We start from the raw sequence: 16,022 nt of genomic DNA on the forward strand, positions 1-16,022 counted from the left end.
CAGGGGTGATTTGGTGATGGGAAACCCATGGGGATTACAATCGAGATGGAAAAAAAAAATGTGCAAAATGATGTAAAAATAAACTTTGTAATAAAAAAAAAAGATATATCATTATTGGGGCCCTCTCTGTTGGTGCAATGGTTTGTTGAAGCACATTATTATGAAATTACTTGCAGCCACTGTAATGTGACTTCAACCCAGGTCAGGGAGATAGCCACATTATGAGGTAGACCCCTCCTGTCTAGCTGGCTGAACCCTCAGCAATGTACTTCAGTCAATCTGCCTGTTCCGTTCCCCATGCTGTCTCTGGTGAATCCTCTCACCTCCCCAACACCTCATCTCTGGCCTGTACCCCATTTCTTGTACACATACAATAAATAAACCTTAAAACATTGTGTGTTCTTTTTTTTAAGTTGCTTTGTCTCCTTAAACCAAATCATAAAATTTACTTGCACATTCTAAGATAATTAAGAATATTTTGAAGATTCAGTAGAGACAGTGGGGAAAGATGGCCATTCCACAGTGAGCTTGAACTGTGGGGCAGCTATGTAGTGAGCAGCTACCCAAGAAGGACATTATCAAGTTTCTACCGAGACCAAGGTTCAGATTTGTTTCATTATCAAGTTTCTACAAGACCACAGTTCAGATTTGTTTCTTGCAGAACATACAAGGAAACATTTAAAATATGGCAAAGACAGCTAACAAAGCCCATTTGGTTATAGCCAATAGAGTCTTTTTGAAAGTAAGCTTTCATGGGTACTTAAAAAAGTAGATAGAATAATGAAAATAAACGCACAAAAGAAAACAACCCTTTAAGAAACTCTGGATAACAGTCCACCAAAATATAAAAAACTTGTTCATAATAAAACCAACTTACCAAAAAAGGGAGATGTTCATTGTAGATATACAGAACTCTATTATAAAGAACTTTATCATTTAAAAAATCTTAATATACTTGGCTCTTCCCGGTGGTGCAACGAGTTAAAGTGCAGCACTGAGAACCTGGCCAAAGCCACTTCAGTGCGAGTTCAATCCCCACCCCGGAGGTGATCCACCTTGCACAGCAGACCTCTCCTGTCTAGCCTGCTGCTCCCCTCCGTAGTGTACTCCATCAATCTGCCTGTTCTGTTCCCCACTTTGTCTCTGGTGAATTCTCTCATCGCCCCTGCACGTCTGGCCTGTGCCCTAGTTCTGTATATACAAATAAATAAATAAATGAGTCTTTTTAAAAAATTTAATATACTTACCTACTGGATTACCTCCTAATTTTACAGGTTCTGTTTCTAAAATATTTAATTTGCCACTTTCTTGATTTTCTTTACAAGAAGTTATATTCTGAGATAACTGATTCACAGTCAGATCTGCATGAAGTTTTTGAATTTCTGCCTCTTTTATTGCAAGTTTAATCCTGGCACAAAAGAAGACCAAAAAATGAATGGAATGATTACAAAAAAGTACCCAATACTATCTTCTAAGTTAACAAAAATTTTTAAATTCTTATAAATCAGTCAACTATTGGGGAGGACATGGAAATATATACCACTCACTGGACCATAAACTGGCTTAGCTACTTTTGGAATTTGATTGTACCTAGTGAAATAAAAAATGTGCCTATATTATAACACAACAATGGAGAAACTCCCATATCTCACAAGGAAATATGTTCTTTGGAGCACTTTTTATAAAAAAGAAGTAAGCCACAAAGTAACTATCAGTAAAGGAGTAGATAAATTGTGACATATAGTACAGATTCCTATACAGCTATTAAAAATCACACAGATCCACCCAATGATCAATCACTCTACCTAGACACCTCAACATGGATAAATTTAAGATGATATTGAATAAAAAAAGCAAAATTAGAAACAATGTAGACATTAAGTATATTTGTGTGAGGTGGTATAAAATACATAAAACAGATTGGAGTTATATATTTAATTTATGAGCTACTTAGGAGGAGAGGGGGACAAGGGGTAAGAATCAAAGAGTATTACCCATTTGATAATATTTATTTTATATCTAAAAACAAACTTGGAAATGATTACCACAAAATATTAAAAAGAAATAACTGGAGGCCCTCCCTTGGTGGCGCAGCGGGTTAAAGCACAGCACTGGGAAGCTAAAGTCACTTCCGCATGAGTTCGATTCCCGCCTGCCCCGGAGGTGACCACATGGCGCAGCAGATCTCTCCTGACCCGCCCGCTGCTCCCCTCAGCAGTGTACTTCGTCATCTGCCTGTTCTGCTCCCTGCTCTGTCTCTGGTGAATACTCTCACCCTTCACATCTCTGGCCTACACCCCAGTTCTATATGAATAAATAAATAAATCTTTAAAAAAAAAAAAAGAAAGAACTGGATTGTGAATTTGCTATAACACTCTTTAGACTTTAATGCTTCATATTAAAAAGAAATAACTGGATTGCAGATTTACAATAACACTCTTTGGACTTTTCTGCTTATTTTTTGACTTTTCAACTAAAGATCTTCATTTAATTACCAATTTAAGAAAACATATTTTCTGTAACTTTAGAATCTGGAAACCATACCTCAATTCTGAAATCACCATTTTATTTGCTTCACAGCAGTTAATGTAACTGTCTTCTTTGTTTGACAAACTACTCATCTGGTGCTTAGAAAGTGATGATTTAAAACCAAACATTTCTCTTTTTAACTGCAAGTTAAAAAAATTACATCTATATAAAACCCAGTAATATCTATGATGAATTTTTTTTAATCCAGAACCGCATGATTGATAAATTGTGTATATTTAAATAAAAACAACTTAATGTCCATTAATAGGAGAATGTATAAATATATTATAAAATATCAAGAATGGGAAAACTATAATAGTTAAACTAAATCTGTATTATATAAAATTATTGTGAAAATATCAAATAACATTGAATGAAAAACAACAGAGGTACACGTAATATTTTAAAAAATGCACTAAGCTACACACATATTCACTTCTATAGGTACCTATAAGTGGTAATCTTTAAAATATGGATAAAGGGCCTCCCTGGTGGTGCAGCAAGTTAAAGCACAGCACCGAGAAGCTAAAGCCACTTCAGCATGAGCTCAATCCCCACCTGGCCAGGAAGGTGACCCACATGGCACAGCAGACCTCTCCTGACCTGCCCGCTACTCCCCTTAGCAGTGTGCTTCCTCTATCTAACTGTTCTGCTTCCCACTCTGCCTCTGGTGAATCCTCTCACCGCCCCTGTACCTCTGGCCTGTGCCCCAGTTCTGTATGCACAAATAAATAAATCTTTTAAAAAATATATGGATAAAGACATCAATTTCAGAATCATGGCTACATCTGAGGAAAAACTGGGATCTGAAAAGGTATGTAAGATGTTTTATTTACCTGTAGAATTTTATTCTGAAAACACCTGAAGTGGAGTTGCAATATTACCTGTATTTAGCAAATACTGTGCTACACTGATCTCTGTACTTTTCTATATGTTTGAATAACGCAGAATTTTAAAATTAGTTGCGAAAGGGGAAAAGTATGCACTTAATCATTACTCCCTGCAAACTATAACCAAATTATACTTTATGGAAATTTGAAATTTTTTCACATTTTCAAACCATGTTATTCTTAACATTGCATCAAATGCACGTATAGACTACTACTCCAACTTCAGAAATACACATCGAGTAATTCTTGATACTGAGCTCAAATAAGAATATCAACTTAATATATTATCTGCATCTGATTACATAAAAATTTCAAAAGCAAACAGTACATTAACATTCTAAGCAAATAGCATCCTAGGAAAACAAATGCCAAACTGTTTTTTTTATTACAAAAGTTTATTTTTACATCATTTTGTACATTTTTTTTTCCATCTCAATTGTAATCCCCGCGGGTTTCCCGCCAAACTGTTTTCTTAAGTGGCTCACATTTTACATCCTCACCAGCAATATATGAAGTTTCCTGTTTCATGTTTCTGAGAGCTAAAAAACCCTCAGAAACATGTTAGCTACTAACTAGTAACTACTTCTACATTTCTTCACTGATAAAATGGTGGTACTGAATCAGACGATTTATCAGGTCCCTTTCAGCTTCCTAATTCCATGACAAGTTTAAAATTTGGTAAGTGTATATGCCATCTGTTGTTAATCCAAACACAGTACATTTATCTAAAGCTTTCTCCTGATATCAAATTCATTTTACATCTATCAATAACAAGTTTCTGACACAAGTATACTTACCTTCTTCTTAATCTCATTTACAAATAGGGTCACACATATAAAAATCAAAAAAGGTAGCCACCCGCTATCATAAAAACAATGTAAAAATTCTATGGCAATTTAACAAGTAAAAAGTGGTTCAACATAATCATTAGGGAAATAAAGATTAAAACCACCATGTGGCCCTCCCTGGTGGCGCAGCGGAGTAAAGCATAGCACTGAGAATCTAAAGCTGCTTCCACATGAGTTCAACTCCCACCTGCCCCAGAGGTGACCACATGGTGTGGCAGACCTCTCCTGACCCGCCCCGCCCGCTGCTCCCCTCAGCAGTGTACTTCGTCGATCTGCCTGTTCTGTTCCCCACTCTGTCTCTGGTGAAGCCTCTCACTGCCCCTGAGCCTCTGGCCTGTACCCCAGGTCTGTATGCACAAATAAATAAATCTTTAAAACAACAACAACAACAAAAAAAACCCACCATGTGATACCACTTTACATCCACTAAGAGATGACCATAATTAAAAACAGACAATACCAAATGTTTACAAAGATGAAAAACAGGAAACTTCATATATTGCTGGTGAGGATGTAAAATATGCAGCCATTTCGGAAAAGAAGTAATTTGACATAAATTCGCTATATCCCAGTTATTCATTTTTTTAAAAGATTCATTTATATATGCATACAGAACTGGGGTACAGGCCAGAGGTGCAGGGGTGGTGAAAGGATTCACCACAGACAGAGTGGGGAGCAGAACAGGCAGATTGAAGAAGTACACTCTTGAGGGGAGCAGCAGGTGGATCAGGAGAGGTCTGCTGTGCCATGTGGGTCACCTCCAGGCCTGGGACTGATTTTACATTGAAGCAGCTGAGCTAGCTTGCAGTACTGTGTCCTATCCCATTGCACCACCAGGGAGGAACCAACCCAGTAATTCCATCTCTAGGATCAACTCATCAGAAATAAAAGCATGTCCTCATAAAGACATGTATAAAAATGTTTGTAGTAGCAATATTCCAAAAGTGGAAACAACACAAATCTCCATCAATTGGTGAGTGGGTAAATAAAATATGGTGTGTGTGTGTGTGTGTATCTCACTTTTTTAGAGGTAGTTCCCTAGGTATGGTAGTGGGTAGGGGATAATCATAAATTTGTAGAAGGGATATTGGGTGACAGAATGTTTGAAAACTGGATTGTGGTGATTGTGCCAAACTTGTAAATTTACTAAAAATTATGAAACATACACTTAAAATGGGTGAATTTTACAGTACATAAATGTTAGTTGTTTTTTTTTAATTCTATATCATTCTAATATATGATAACTGAGAGAAAGGAAGAATAGTAGAAAGGTAAAAACAGAAATAAGAATAGGGATTAGAAAGGAGAGAAACTATTGAAAGTATTGACATGAGAGGAAAAAATAACACAATCACAAAATGATGAGCTCTTACTAAGAACTTAAGTAAAATTTTCTTTTTCTCATGTACTTACTGGTAATTGGGATATGATTTTTTCCAAACTTTTCAGTTCCACCCTTGAACTTTCTATTTCTTGCTGACACAAATCCAATCGCTCATTCTGTGTTACAACACGGGCCTTTAATTCTCGGTTTTCATTCATTAGAGAAAATTTTTCTCTAAGTATTTCATCTTTGTCCTCTAACTCATTGTCTAGTTTCAGAATTGTTTGTCTAGATTCAGTTAGTTGTGCCATGACTTCTGAATTTTTCACTGCCATGATTCTTAATTTTTCTTTTCCAATGTTATTTTCTTCTTTTAACTGCCTGTAAAGAAGCATAAAAATGAAAATAAAATATGCATTCATTTTCAGTAACTGTATCTAGTTAACTTTTAAAGTTTTTTTTTTTTAATTCAAAAAAGAATAATGCCACACACAATTACTGGGTGTTATGTCTGTTTGCTAAGCACTTTTTTTTTTTTTTTAAAGATTTATTTATTTATTTGTGCATACAGAACTGGGGTACAGGCCAGAGACTCAGGGGCGGTGAGAGGCCTCACCAGAGACAGAGTGGGGAATAGAACAGGCAGATGGACGAAGTACACTGCTGAGGGGAGCAGTGGGCGGGTCAGGAGAGGTCTGCCACGCCATGTGGTCACCTCTGGGGCAGGCGGGGATCGAACTCATACGGAAGCGGCTTTAGATTCTCAGTGCTGTGCTTTAACCCGCTGCGCCACCAGGGAGGGCCTGTTTGCTAAGCACTTTTAATGTTAAGTGGCCAACACTATTATTACTGCATGCTTATACATGAAGAAATTGAGGCACAGAAAGGATTTGAAACTTTCCCAGTGTCCCACAGTTAAACAGTAGGGCAGAATAAGGATAACGTCCATTCTGAAAACATTTCTGCTGCCTTTATAAAAGTTTAAGACAGGAAATCTAACTCTAAAATCTTAACACAACACTTTGCTGTATTCAGAGAGTTCTAGATTGTATGAGAGAAAATCATAAACTACTAGCCAAAATCTAGAAAACAAAGTCTTATTAGTTATCAACAGATTACTAGGCAGTAATATTTTCAAATATTTCACATATCTATATGTAAATGTTAAACAGACCAATCTAATGTTTAGAACTGTTATTATATTTCACAACTTCTCACATTTTTACTAAATAACTCTGAAATGAGGTTAACTAGGTGATTCTTCATAACTTGAAGAATACATGTTTTACTAACTACCTAATGTGGTTATACTGTAAGGGTGCTAAACAGGTACAATTTTCTAATTTTCTTTAAATATATGCAAATATGCCTTACTCATTTAAAATCTTATAATCTGGAAAACAATTTCATTCATAAAAAATTGTATTTCTACATAAGTAAGACCATATTGACAATATACAAAGTATTCTATTTTTAGATATTTCAGGGTTTTTTTGCTTACATATAAAAATTATTTTATCATAATAGGAAACTGTACCTTAATTTTTCTTTCAGTATTTCAAGTTCATTTTTATATAGACCACACTTTTCCTGTAGCCTTTTATTTTCTTTTTCACAATTAATTAGATTTTTCTCTAATATTTCTTCTTCAGCTTGAACCTAAAACAATAATTTAGTGGACACACAATTATATTCATAATGTTACCCTAAGTTTTAGGTGTTTCAAATTAAAAAACAGTGATTCCGGGCCCTCCCTGGTGGCACAGCGGGTTAAAGCACTGCACTGAGAAGCTAAAGCCATTTCCACATGAGTTTGATTCCCGCCTGCCCCGGAGGTGACCACATGGCATGGCAGACCTCTTCTGACCCGCCCGCTGCTCCCCTCAGCAGTGTACTTCGTTGATCTGCCTGTTCTCCTCCCCGCTCTGTCTCTGGTGAGGCCTCTCACCGCCCCTGAGCCTCTGGCCTGTACCCCAGTTCTGTATGTACAAATAAATAAATCTTTAAAAAAAAAAAGTGATTCCAGAAATAAGCAGGAGTGCGGTCTATATGCTTAACTGACAGGCCCTGTAAAAGGAACAAAGTGAACTTCCTGGGCACTAACAGCTAACAGAGAGGGAATGGCTGCATGTGACCTGCCCGGGAATCCTTAAGAGCTAACGAAAGGAGCAAAAGCACTATCATCTGAAAACACTAGCACTATCACAATGACCTCAAGGACACAAGACAAGCAACTCATGTAGGGATACTATATCCGATTAGCAAAAACTAATTTTAATACAATGTTCCAGAGAAATTGTTTTTGAAATCTTAAGTACAAAATATTCCCACTAAAATCAGCTCCAAATGTAGCAGACCCAGTGTGGAGGGATGGAGTAGAGAATTTGACAAATTTACTCCATTTTCTTTGTTATATCTATTTAACTATGAGTTTCTGCTTAGTACAATTTAAAATTGTACTTTTTTATGAAAAAATCATCTTACATTTTACTCTTCCTTCTAGAAAGTCCTTCCTCTTTCCAAGGATAGTTCCCTACTAAATATTTTCACCTACACATTACTTTATTTAGAACCCCTTTATTTATTTATTTATTTATATGATACTTTATTCCCACAGTTTTCAAAATAGTCATTCACACTTAAGACCTCACTGTCTTAATGATGTTGATTTTTAATTTTTAATAATCATATTTTGTTTGAACAGTCTTCTTAACTGTTCTGTTCTCTCAAGATGGAAGTAATTCACATCAGTATCTTTTGACAAAACCTCTCTTCTAATAATATCTGTGTATCTGACATGTGGTCGTCTTTTAATAAGATTTTATTAGCATTTATTATTATTTAAAGATATTAAATGAATGTAAAAAATACTGTCTTGGTGCTATATAGCCTCAGTTCAAAGAAATGTCTCTGGAAGAGGAAGGAGTGAAGTCCTCTCAGGATTAGAGCTCCAGGAAGACCAGCTGAAGGTTACAAGGTCTACTCAGCCTTCATTTTCATTTAGGTGATCAGAAAAAATTTTCTGCTTCAATTCCGTAACTCCAACCTCTATTCATACATTCTATCTTACTCTGTAAACTTGTCTCTAATAACCCTATTTGTTTTCAAAAGTGTCTGCTCATTATGAAAGGAGTGTGAACATCACCTACTAACCATATAATTACCAATATTTATTTCAATGATTTCATTCTGAATGAGATCATAAAAGTTATTCCCTGCTTTAACTATAAATAAAAATATTCTAATTTTGTCTACCTTTATTTCTAGAATTTGGACATAAATAGTAAACACTGAATTTGCACAACTGCCTCTTACCTTTTCCAGTTTTTCAGCAACTTTTTCTTTATAATGTTGGAAAGCTTTACTCAGCTCTTCAGCATTAAATAATGCTTCATTCCTTTGTCGTTCAGCTCTGACATTTAAAAAGGGATAATTAATAAAAGAAAGAATACGGGATAGTTGCTATAGTATGCAAAACAAAACTGTAATCATAAGGAATAATTTAAAAGAATTAAAAAATTTTAAGAATTAAAAGTTTTTAAAAATTAAAAATTTCCCTAACAAAATGAGTATTACACTTAAATGACAAAACAGAAAATGAGGATTAGACTACAGTAATTTCCTTACTATGAAATATCAATATGAAAAGTAAAATATAAAGAACTTATCAAATAAACTTTGAAACACATATATTCTTACACATTGACCATTTTTTTTCTGTATGAAAAAGAGATTAGGGAAGTAGCCTGAGACTCTATAATAAATTTCCAAAGGGAGGTTTTAAAATCAATTCACTACCCAGAATAGTAGAAGTAATCAGTAAATCCTGTGACCTTTGCAAAAGTTCAGTGTATCTACAAAAGGGTATTTCAAATAACAATTACGAACAAGAAAATCTAATGATACCACCAGCATTGTCTTAAACCTGAGCATGGTGCCTCACCTCTTAGTTAACCCTGAACTTTCCTCAGATTTTTTACATGTAATTGAGACAGTTGGGCTGAATTTGGTGAATTTCATACCTATATCTAATTTCATACCTATATTTAAACCTCTTCTCACCACATTCTTGCCAGTGTAAAGGAAGTTACTAATTTTTCTCATCAAAGGTGATTTCTTTTAGCTCAACTGTGGATCTTAGCTCTTTCTCCTTCAAGAACTTGTTCTATCATTTATATTCTCAATCTCTTTTGTTTTGGCTTATAAATTTAAGTAAAAGTATTCCATACTTCCTGGACACCCTTCTACTTCAACAACAGATGAATACCATAGATTTCATTCATCCATTTGAATCAAATGTAAAAAAAAAAAGGAACAGGCAATAATCAAACAAAACAAATCCCAGAAATCTGATTGTAGAATTACAGAGAGAGAAGAGGTGGAGCATAGTTGGGGAAGGGAAACCAAAGGACTATGGTAGAGGATATGGGTGATTTGATGTAGGCCATGGTTTTGAAACATGTATCTGAGTCTACATCCCTAAAACACATAGAATTGTAGGTGGTTATTAATGCAATAAAAAAGTAACACAATTAAAAGATAACAATAAAAAGACATTTTTAACCCTATTTATGCTTTTTTCACTTAAATCTACTCTGTGTGATATTAATATAGCTTTACTACTTTCACCTTGCTGACTATTTGCTTGAAATGTTTCATCCCATCTCTCTGCCTTCAACTTTTCTGTGTCCTTTCATTTTAGATCTCTCTTATACATTGACGTAAGATAAAGTTTAATCATATCTTCTTTTATTGTTTTTTTAAATAAATTATTAATCTTTTGTGCCCAGAAAAATCCTTTGTAAAGGTAACAGTTTTTCAATTTCAGAATGCCAATATTCATTATAGTTCTGTAAAAGTCTAACAGTCTTCATGTTACACCACTACCTAAAATCTCAATGGCCTATTTATATTTTCCGTTGAAATATAAATCTTTTGGCAAGACACAAAGCCATTTATACTCTGATCCAAGTCTGTCTTCCTTGCCTCATTTGCATCTACACCTATCCATTAATAAGTACATAAAACTCCTTTATGTTCTTCAGCAGTGATGTTCTTTTACACTTTATGCCTGTGCACATGCAGTCTAGAATGTGTCCATCCCCACATATTCACCATGTAAAAGCAGAGTCAATATGCTACCCTAAAAATCATCTCGAGTTCTACTAGAGAACTAGCTGCTTGGAACCTAGCTGTTCTTCCTCTGTCTTTTTTCTTTTCAGTAAGTATGTACAAAGTATATTTGAGTAAGTTTGAACTTCAGACTATTTAACCACACAGTTTAACAGTAACTACATTTGCTAGTGTTTATTATTTGAGTCACCTTACATCCCTTTTTCATTTAATACCCAACTAATAATAATATCATCTTGACTTAACAGATGAACAAAATGAGGTTCAAGGTTAGTTTGTACAAGGTAACAAAGTAACTGAGGGGTAAAATCTGTCTGACTAATAAACAAATATTTCCATTAAGTGATACTGCCAGCCAAATATCCGTTGTAACTTCAACTAATCAAATACTAATGAGAGAATCTACTAAATTCAGTTTAATGGAAAAATTATATAGAGATAGATTTTGGGCAGTTTTTAGGATTACAAATGCACATGAAAACAAGTATGTAAAATACTATAACTTTTCAAAAATGCTTTTTTCATGACATTTTCTCATAGTATAATTTTTAAAAACATTAGATTTTTTGTTGCCAAATTAAATTACAGATTATGATTTTATGTTGTACAAACACTATTACATTATAAAATCTCACTATTTTAAGGAAAAGAGTTTTATCTTCATTAAAGTTACCTCACTTTCAAAATGAAAGGTACTTTGGTCAAGCCTATCTATAACACCTTATCTTAAAACAAAATTTATATAAATTAGACTTTTATTGCAATATTATTATATTCCTAAAGGAAGACCCAAACACCCTTCTCCTGAATTTCATGTATGTCATACAATTTATTTTCAGAAATACAGAAAAACATTATACTGGTAATATTCATCAGGCTTCTAGGAATGAATACCAATTCAGAATACCATTAACAATAAAAACAGTAAGTGATATTTTTAATAGAAGATGAAATCATTTAAGGGAGAAAAAGAACATCAAGTTAATCTACTACCAAATTTCTAAAGTATTTTTAATTTAAAAATTAGCTAAAATTTTAAATTGGTGATAAGATCACCAATCATTTGCTTTAAAACCACATACCTCTTTCCTTGTTTACTTTGTTCAAGTAAATCTACCTTCAACTTTATACATTCCTCTTGGGACCTCTGCAAACTCTGTTCCTTTTCAATCACCATTTTCTGGCTCTGCTCTAATTTATTTTCTGCCTCTCTATAAAACAAAGGATATTTTCATTTTAATTTACTTATTTTGTTAAAGATTTATTTATTTATGCATACAAGAACTGGGTTGTAGGTCAGAGGTGGGGTACAGTGAGAGGACTAACCAGGGACAGAATGGGAAGCAGAACAGGCAGAGGTAATGCTGCTGAGAGGAGCACGGGGTGAGTCAGAGAGGTCTACTGTGCCGTGTGGGTCAGTGTGCTGGCTGGGGTTTGAATTTGTGATGGCGATTGCTTGCTAGTGCTATCTTTAATCCCTGCACCACTAGGGAGATATTTTCAAAAGGCTATTAAAGAGATTAAGTTAATAATAGAAATTTTATTAATTAAAAGCATGAGTTTAGAGAAATGAATTTTAATGAGATGCAGAAAAGGCATATCTATATCACTGTCAAATAGCATTAAGTTTTTATATGGAATAAAAGAATACTTCTATGACAGGATAAAAGATATGAAATAATAGTTTATAACCTATTTCATGGTCACATACTGTAACAACTATAAAGCATGACTGGACAGATTAGAAACTGGGTAACGATTATATACTATTATATAGAGTTATCACCACTATCTCTAGTGATTTTCTGATAATTAGAAAAAGGAAAAAGTAGTAAATAGTATAAATTTTGAAATGGAAAAACAAAAGATTCTTTTTTTTGTTCACAGTACCACTAGCTACCTGGGAAATCCAGGGAAACAAATGAAAAGCTATTAGGTTAGTATGACATACTGTCAATTAGAAAATAATATAAAGTTTTTTGTATACTATCAATAAACCAATGTAAATGAATTCACAAATAGCAAAAATTCAAGTACCTATGAATAAATTTAAAATAAAATATGCATTATAAGTAAAAGTACAAAAGTATGATAGTCATGAAAGATGATTAATCTACATCAAAATCATCTGCAAGATTTGTAAAACATAAATTGCTGGATCTCACATCCTAGACTTTGTAATTTAGTAAGTCTGAAACAGGACCTGAGATTTACATTTCCAACCAGTCCTGATTACACTAATACTACTACTGCCAGCATTTTATTCAAAGTAGAATACGATGAAAATTATGAATGCTTAACATCTTTTTTTTCAAAGGTTTATTTATTTATGCATACAGAATGGGGTATATATAAGAGTATATAGTATATATGTATATATATATGTATATGTGTGTGTGCGTGTGTATATATATATGTATATAAGTATATACAAGAGGTACAGGGGCAGTGAGAGGATTCACCAGAGACAAAGTGGGAAGCACAACAGACAGATCAGCGAAGTACACTGCTGAGGGGAGCAGCAGACAGGTCAAGAGAGGTCTGCCATGCCATGTGGATCACCTCTGGGGTGGGGTTCGAACTCATGTTGGAGAGGCTTTAACTTCTTAGTGCTATGCTTTAACGTTAACCACTGCGCCACCAGGGAGGACTGAATGGTTAATTCTTTATATTTTACTTCTTGAACTTTGACTGAAGCACTGAGTATATATTGCTAAGTATGGCAAGAAATAAACGAGTTCATATTTAATAAAGCACAGAAGCAAGAATATAGGTTAGATTCAGTGTTTTTTAGCCCCCATATACTATACGCATCCTGTGGCCACAAGTGATTATAATGGACTGAAAACAGATTTAATGGTTTCTGCCAAAGTCTGTAGATCACTAGAGACTTATAGGGATAGAAGAAGATAAACTAAGATAAAACAAAAAGGAGGAGCAGGAGATAAAAATCATGTTTACCTTAAAACTTTATCTTGGGCTGAAACTTCTGCTTCCAAATTTATAATCTGTTCTTCTAAGATCGGTACATTGGCTGCCTGTTGTTGAGCAGATTCAAGCACAGAAACCTAAAACAAAAACCAACTTTTAGAACACTTTCGTTCCAGGAAATAAATCCATCTCTACTTGGTCCTATTACTTCTATGATATATTGAGGGGATTTAATAAGTTTCCCAGTCATTAGTGAAATGTAAATCTAAACCTTTCATCAACATTTACACTAACAAGCCAATTTTAGCTTGTTACTATCAAATTAATATCACAAGATTACTGGTTATTCGGGGAAAAAATGAAATCGCTAGTAATGACATGTAGGAAGACTAATTTTCACAAAAATTAGAAAATTAAAAATTCAATACAGAACCATAAAAAATAAAATATTTTGAAACATTTTGCAATTCAAGAAATGATTTTAGAACAAATGCTAACTAATAAAAACCAAGAAAATACAGAAAAGCTTAGCACTCCTACAACCTAGAAGACATTATAAATAGTATGTGAAAGAGGAAACCAATGATAATTACTGAAAAGTAAGCTTAGAATATGGAGACAAAATATGAGGCAAAATTGAAGGCAAGAATGAAGCCCAACACAGAAAACCTGCTGGATGGTTTAAGATCTATTTATAAGTCAACACTCTAAGAATACCAACAATCAGATCAACGCCTACCAGAAGAGAGAGGAAGTTTATTATGTGGAAAAAATGAATAGGAAAGATTTGGTACTCTGGACATTTCATACAATGATGAGTTGGGGTGAGGTAGAATTATAAACAAAGGGAACAATGTAAAAGTCAAGTTCCAGCTTGCAACTCAAACTTATTTAAGATTATCTCACAGTGGAAAAACAAGAGTCTTTGTTGGAGAAACACTGTATCACTGATGTTGGTTGAGATCAGGGAGAAGAGTGTCTTCTGATTAAAGAATCATCTCCCCAAACACCACTAATAAATGAAGTCCACTAGACAAAAAACTTTACCACTACATAGAACTTCCAAACAACACTTAAGTGCCTTTCTCTTAGCTATAAAGAGCCAAAACATTAATAACTGAAGAAAAGTTTCTAACATTAAAGTCAAAAGGTCATAACATATCCAACACAATGAATAACAGATATCTACTCAAATGCATGTCATTATAAAATTTTAAAACACAACAGGAAAACTATCATAAGGGAAAATACAAATGGGGAAAAAAAGATTCACAATGGCATCAGACTTTTGACAGAAACACTAGAGAGTAGAAGTATCTCAGAAAATTCTGATATGAAATTTCTTTAAAAAAATTTTTTTAAAGATTTATTCATTTTTGCACACAGAACTGGGGTATAGACCAGAGGTGCAGGGGCAGTGAGAGGATTCACCAGAGACAGAATGGGGAGCAGAACAGGCAGACTGTGGAAGTACACTGCTGAGGGGAGCAGTGGGTCTGTTAGGAGAGGCCTGTCGCGCCATGTGGATCACCTCCGGGGCAGGGGTTGAACTCATAAAGAAGTAGCTTTAGCTCCTTAGTGCTGTATTTTAACCCGCTGCACCACCAGAGAGGGCCCGGTAAGAAATAATTTTTAACCTAGAATTCTATCAAGTGTCAGGGAGAAATTAAGACATTTCAGAGAGGCAAGGAAGATAATGGAAACCAGATTCCAATTATAGAATAAAACAACAAAGATAACATGGAATCCAAGAAACAATGGATTCAACTAAGAATTTCATAAAGATTCAGTTTGGGAGCTGTTCTGCAGGCTGAAGAGGGCAATAAGCTCAGCAAGAACAGAACATTGGTCTTCAGAGGTGTAACTACAATTGTCGCCAAAAGATGAATTATGAATATACTTTTTGGTACAGTGGGGAATTTCAACAGATTTTCAAGAATGGCATACATGCAGCAATGAAATCTTAGACCTGGCCCTTCCTGGTGGTACAACCGGTTAGGATGCAGCACTGCAAACTGGCCACAGCTGCTTCAGGGCAAGTTCAATCTCCGGCCCCGGAGGTAATCCACATGGCACAGCAGACCTCTCCTGACCTGCCTTCATTGATCTGCCTGCTCTGCTCCCCACTCTATCTTTGGTGAAGCCTCCCTCTCCCAGACCCTGTACCCCAGTTCTGTACGAATGAATAATCTTAAAAAAAAAAAAAAATGAACGCTTAGACCTATCCTCGAAAAAGCAGCTTCTCTAAAAAACATTTTACTACACAATTTAGAAAAAGCTGAGATAGGAAGTAAAATACTGGTTGGAAATAAGTAATCACTGGCACACATATATGCTAAGGTAAAGGAACAAACTGCTATTGCTTAT

The 16,022-nt window shown here is 34.7% G+C and overlaps 1 protein-coding gene across 1 annotated transcript in view; it reads right to left on the reverse strand.

The window, feature by feature from the left end:
• The window catches only part of CCDC18 (coiled-coil domain containing 18), a 116,574-nt gene that overhangs the window by 93,901 nt on the left and 6,651 nt on the right, over window positions 1-16,022 (reverse strand). The window contains exons 6-12 of the mRNA XM_012730030.1: window positions 13,686-13,792; window positions 11,807-11,935; window positions 8,907-9,003; window positions 7,129-7,250; window positions 5,681-5,972; window positions 2,545-2,669; window positions 1,248-1,408 (exon numbers count right to left, since the gene is read on the reverse strand). Of these exons, the coding sequence (XP_012585484.1) occupies window positions 1,248-1,408; window positions 2,545-2,669; window positions 5,681-5,972; window positions 7,129-7,250; window positions 8,907-9,003; window positions 11,807-11,935; window positions 13,686-13,792 (1,033 nt within the window). The remainder of the gene's footprint in view (window positions 1-1,247; window positions 1,409-2,544; window positions 2,670-5,680; window positions 5,973-7,128; window positions 7,251-8,906; window positions 9,004-11,806; window positions 11,936-13,685; window positions 13,793-16,022) is intronic.

This window comes from Condylura cristata, unplaced genomic scaffold (genome assembly GCF_000260355.1).
Source record: "Condylura cristata isolate star-nosed mole 26May11 unplaced genomic scaffold, ConCri1.0 scaffold00026, whole genome shotgun sequence".
NCBI classification, from domain to species: domain Eukaryota; kingdom Metazoa; phylum Chordata; class Mammalia; order Eulipotyphla; family Talpidae; genus Condylura; species Condylura cristata.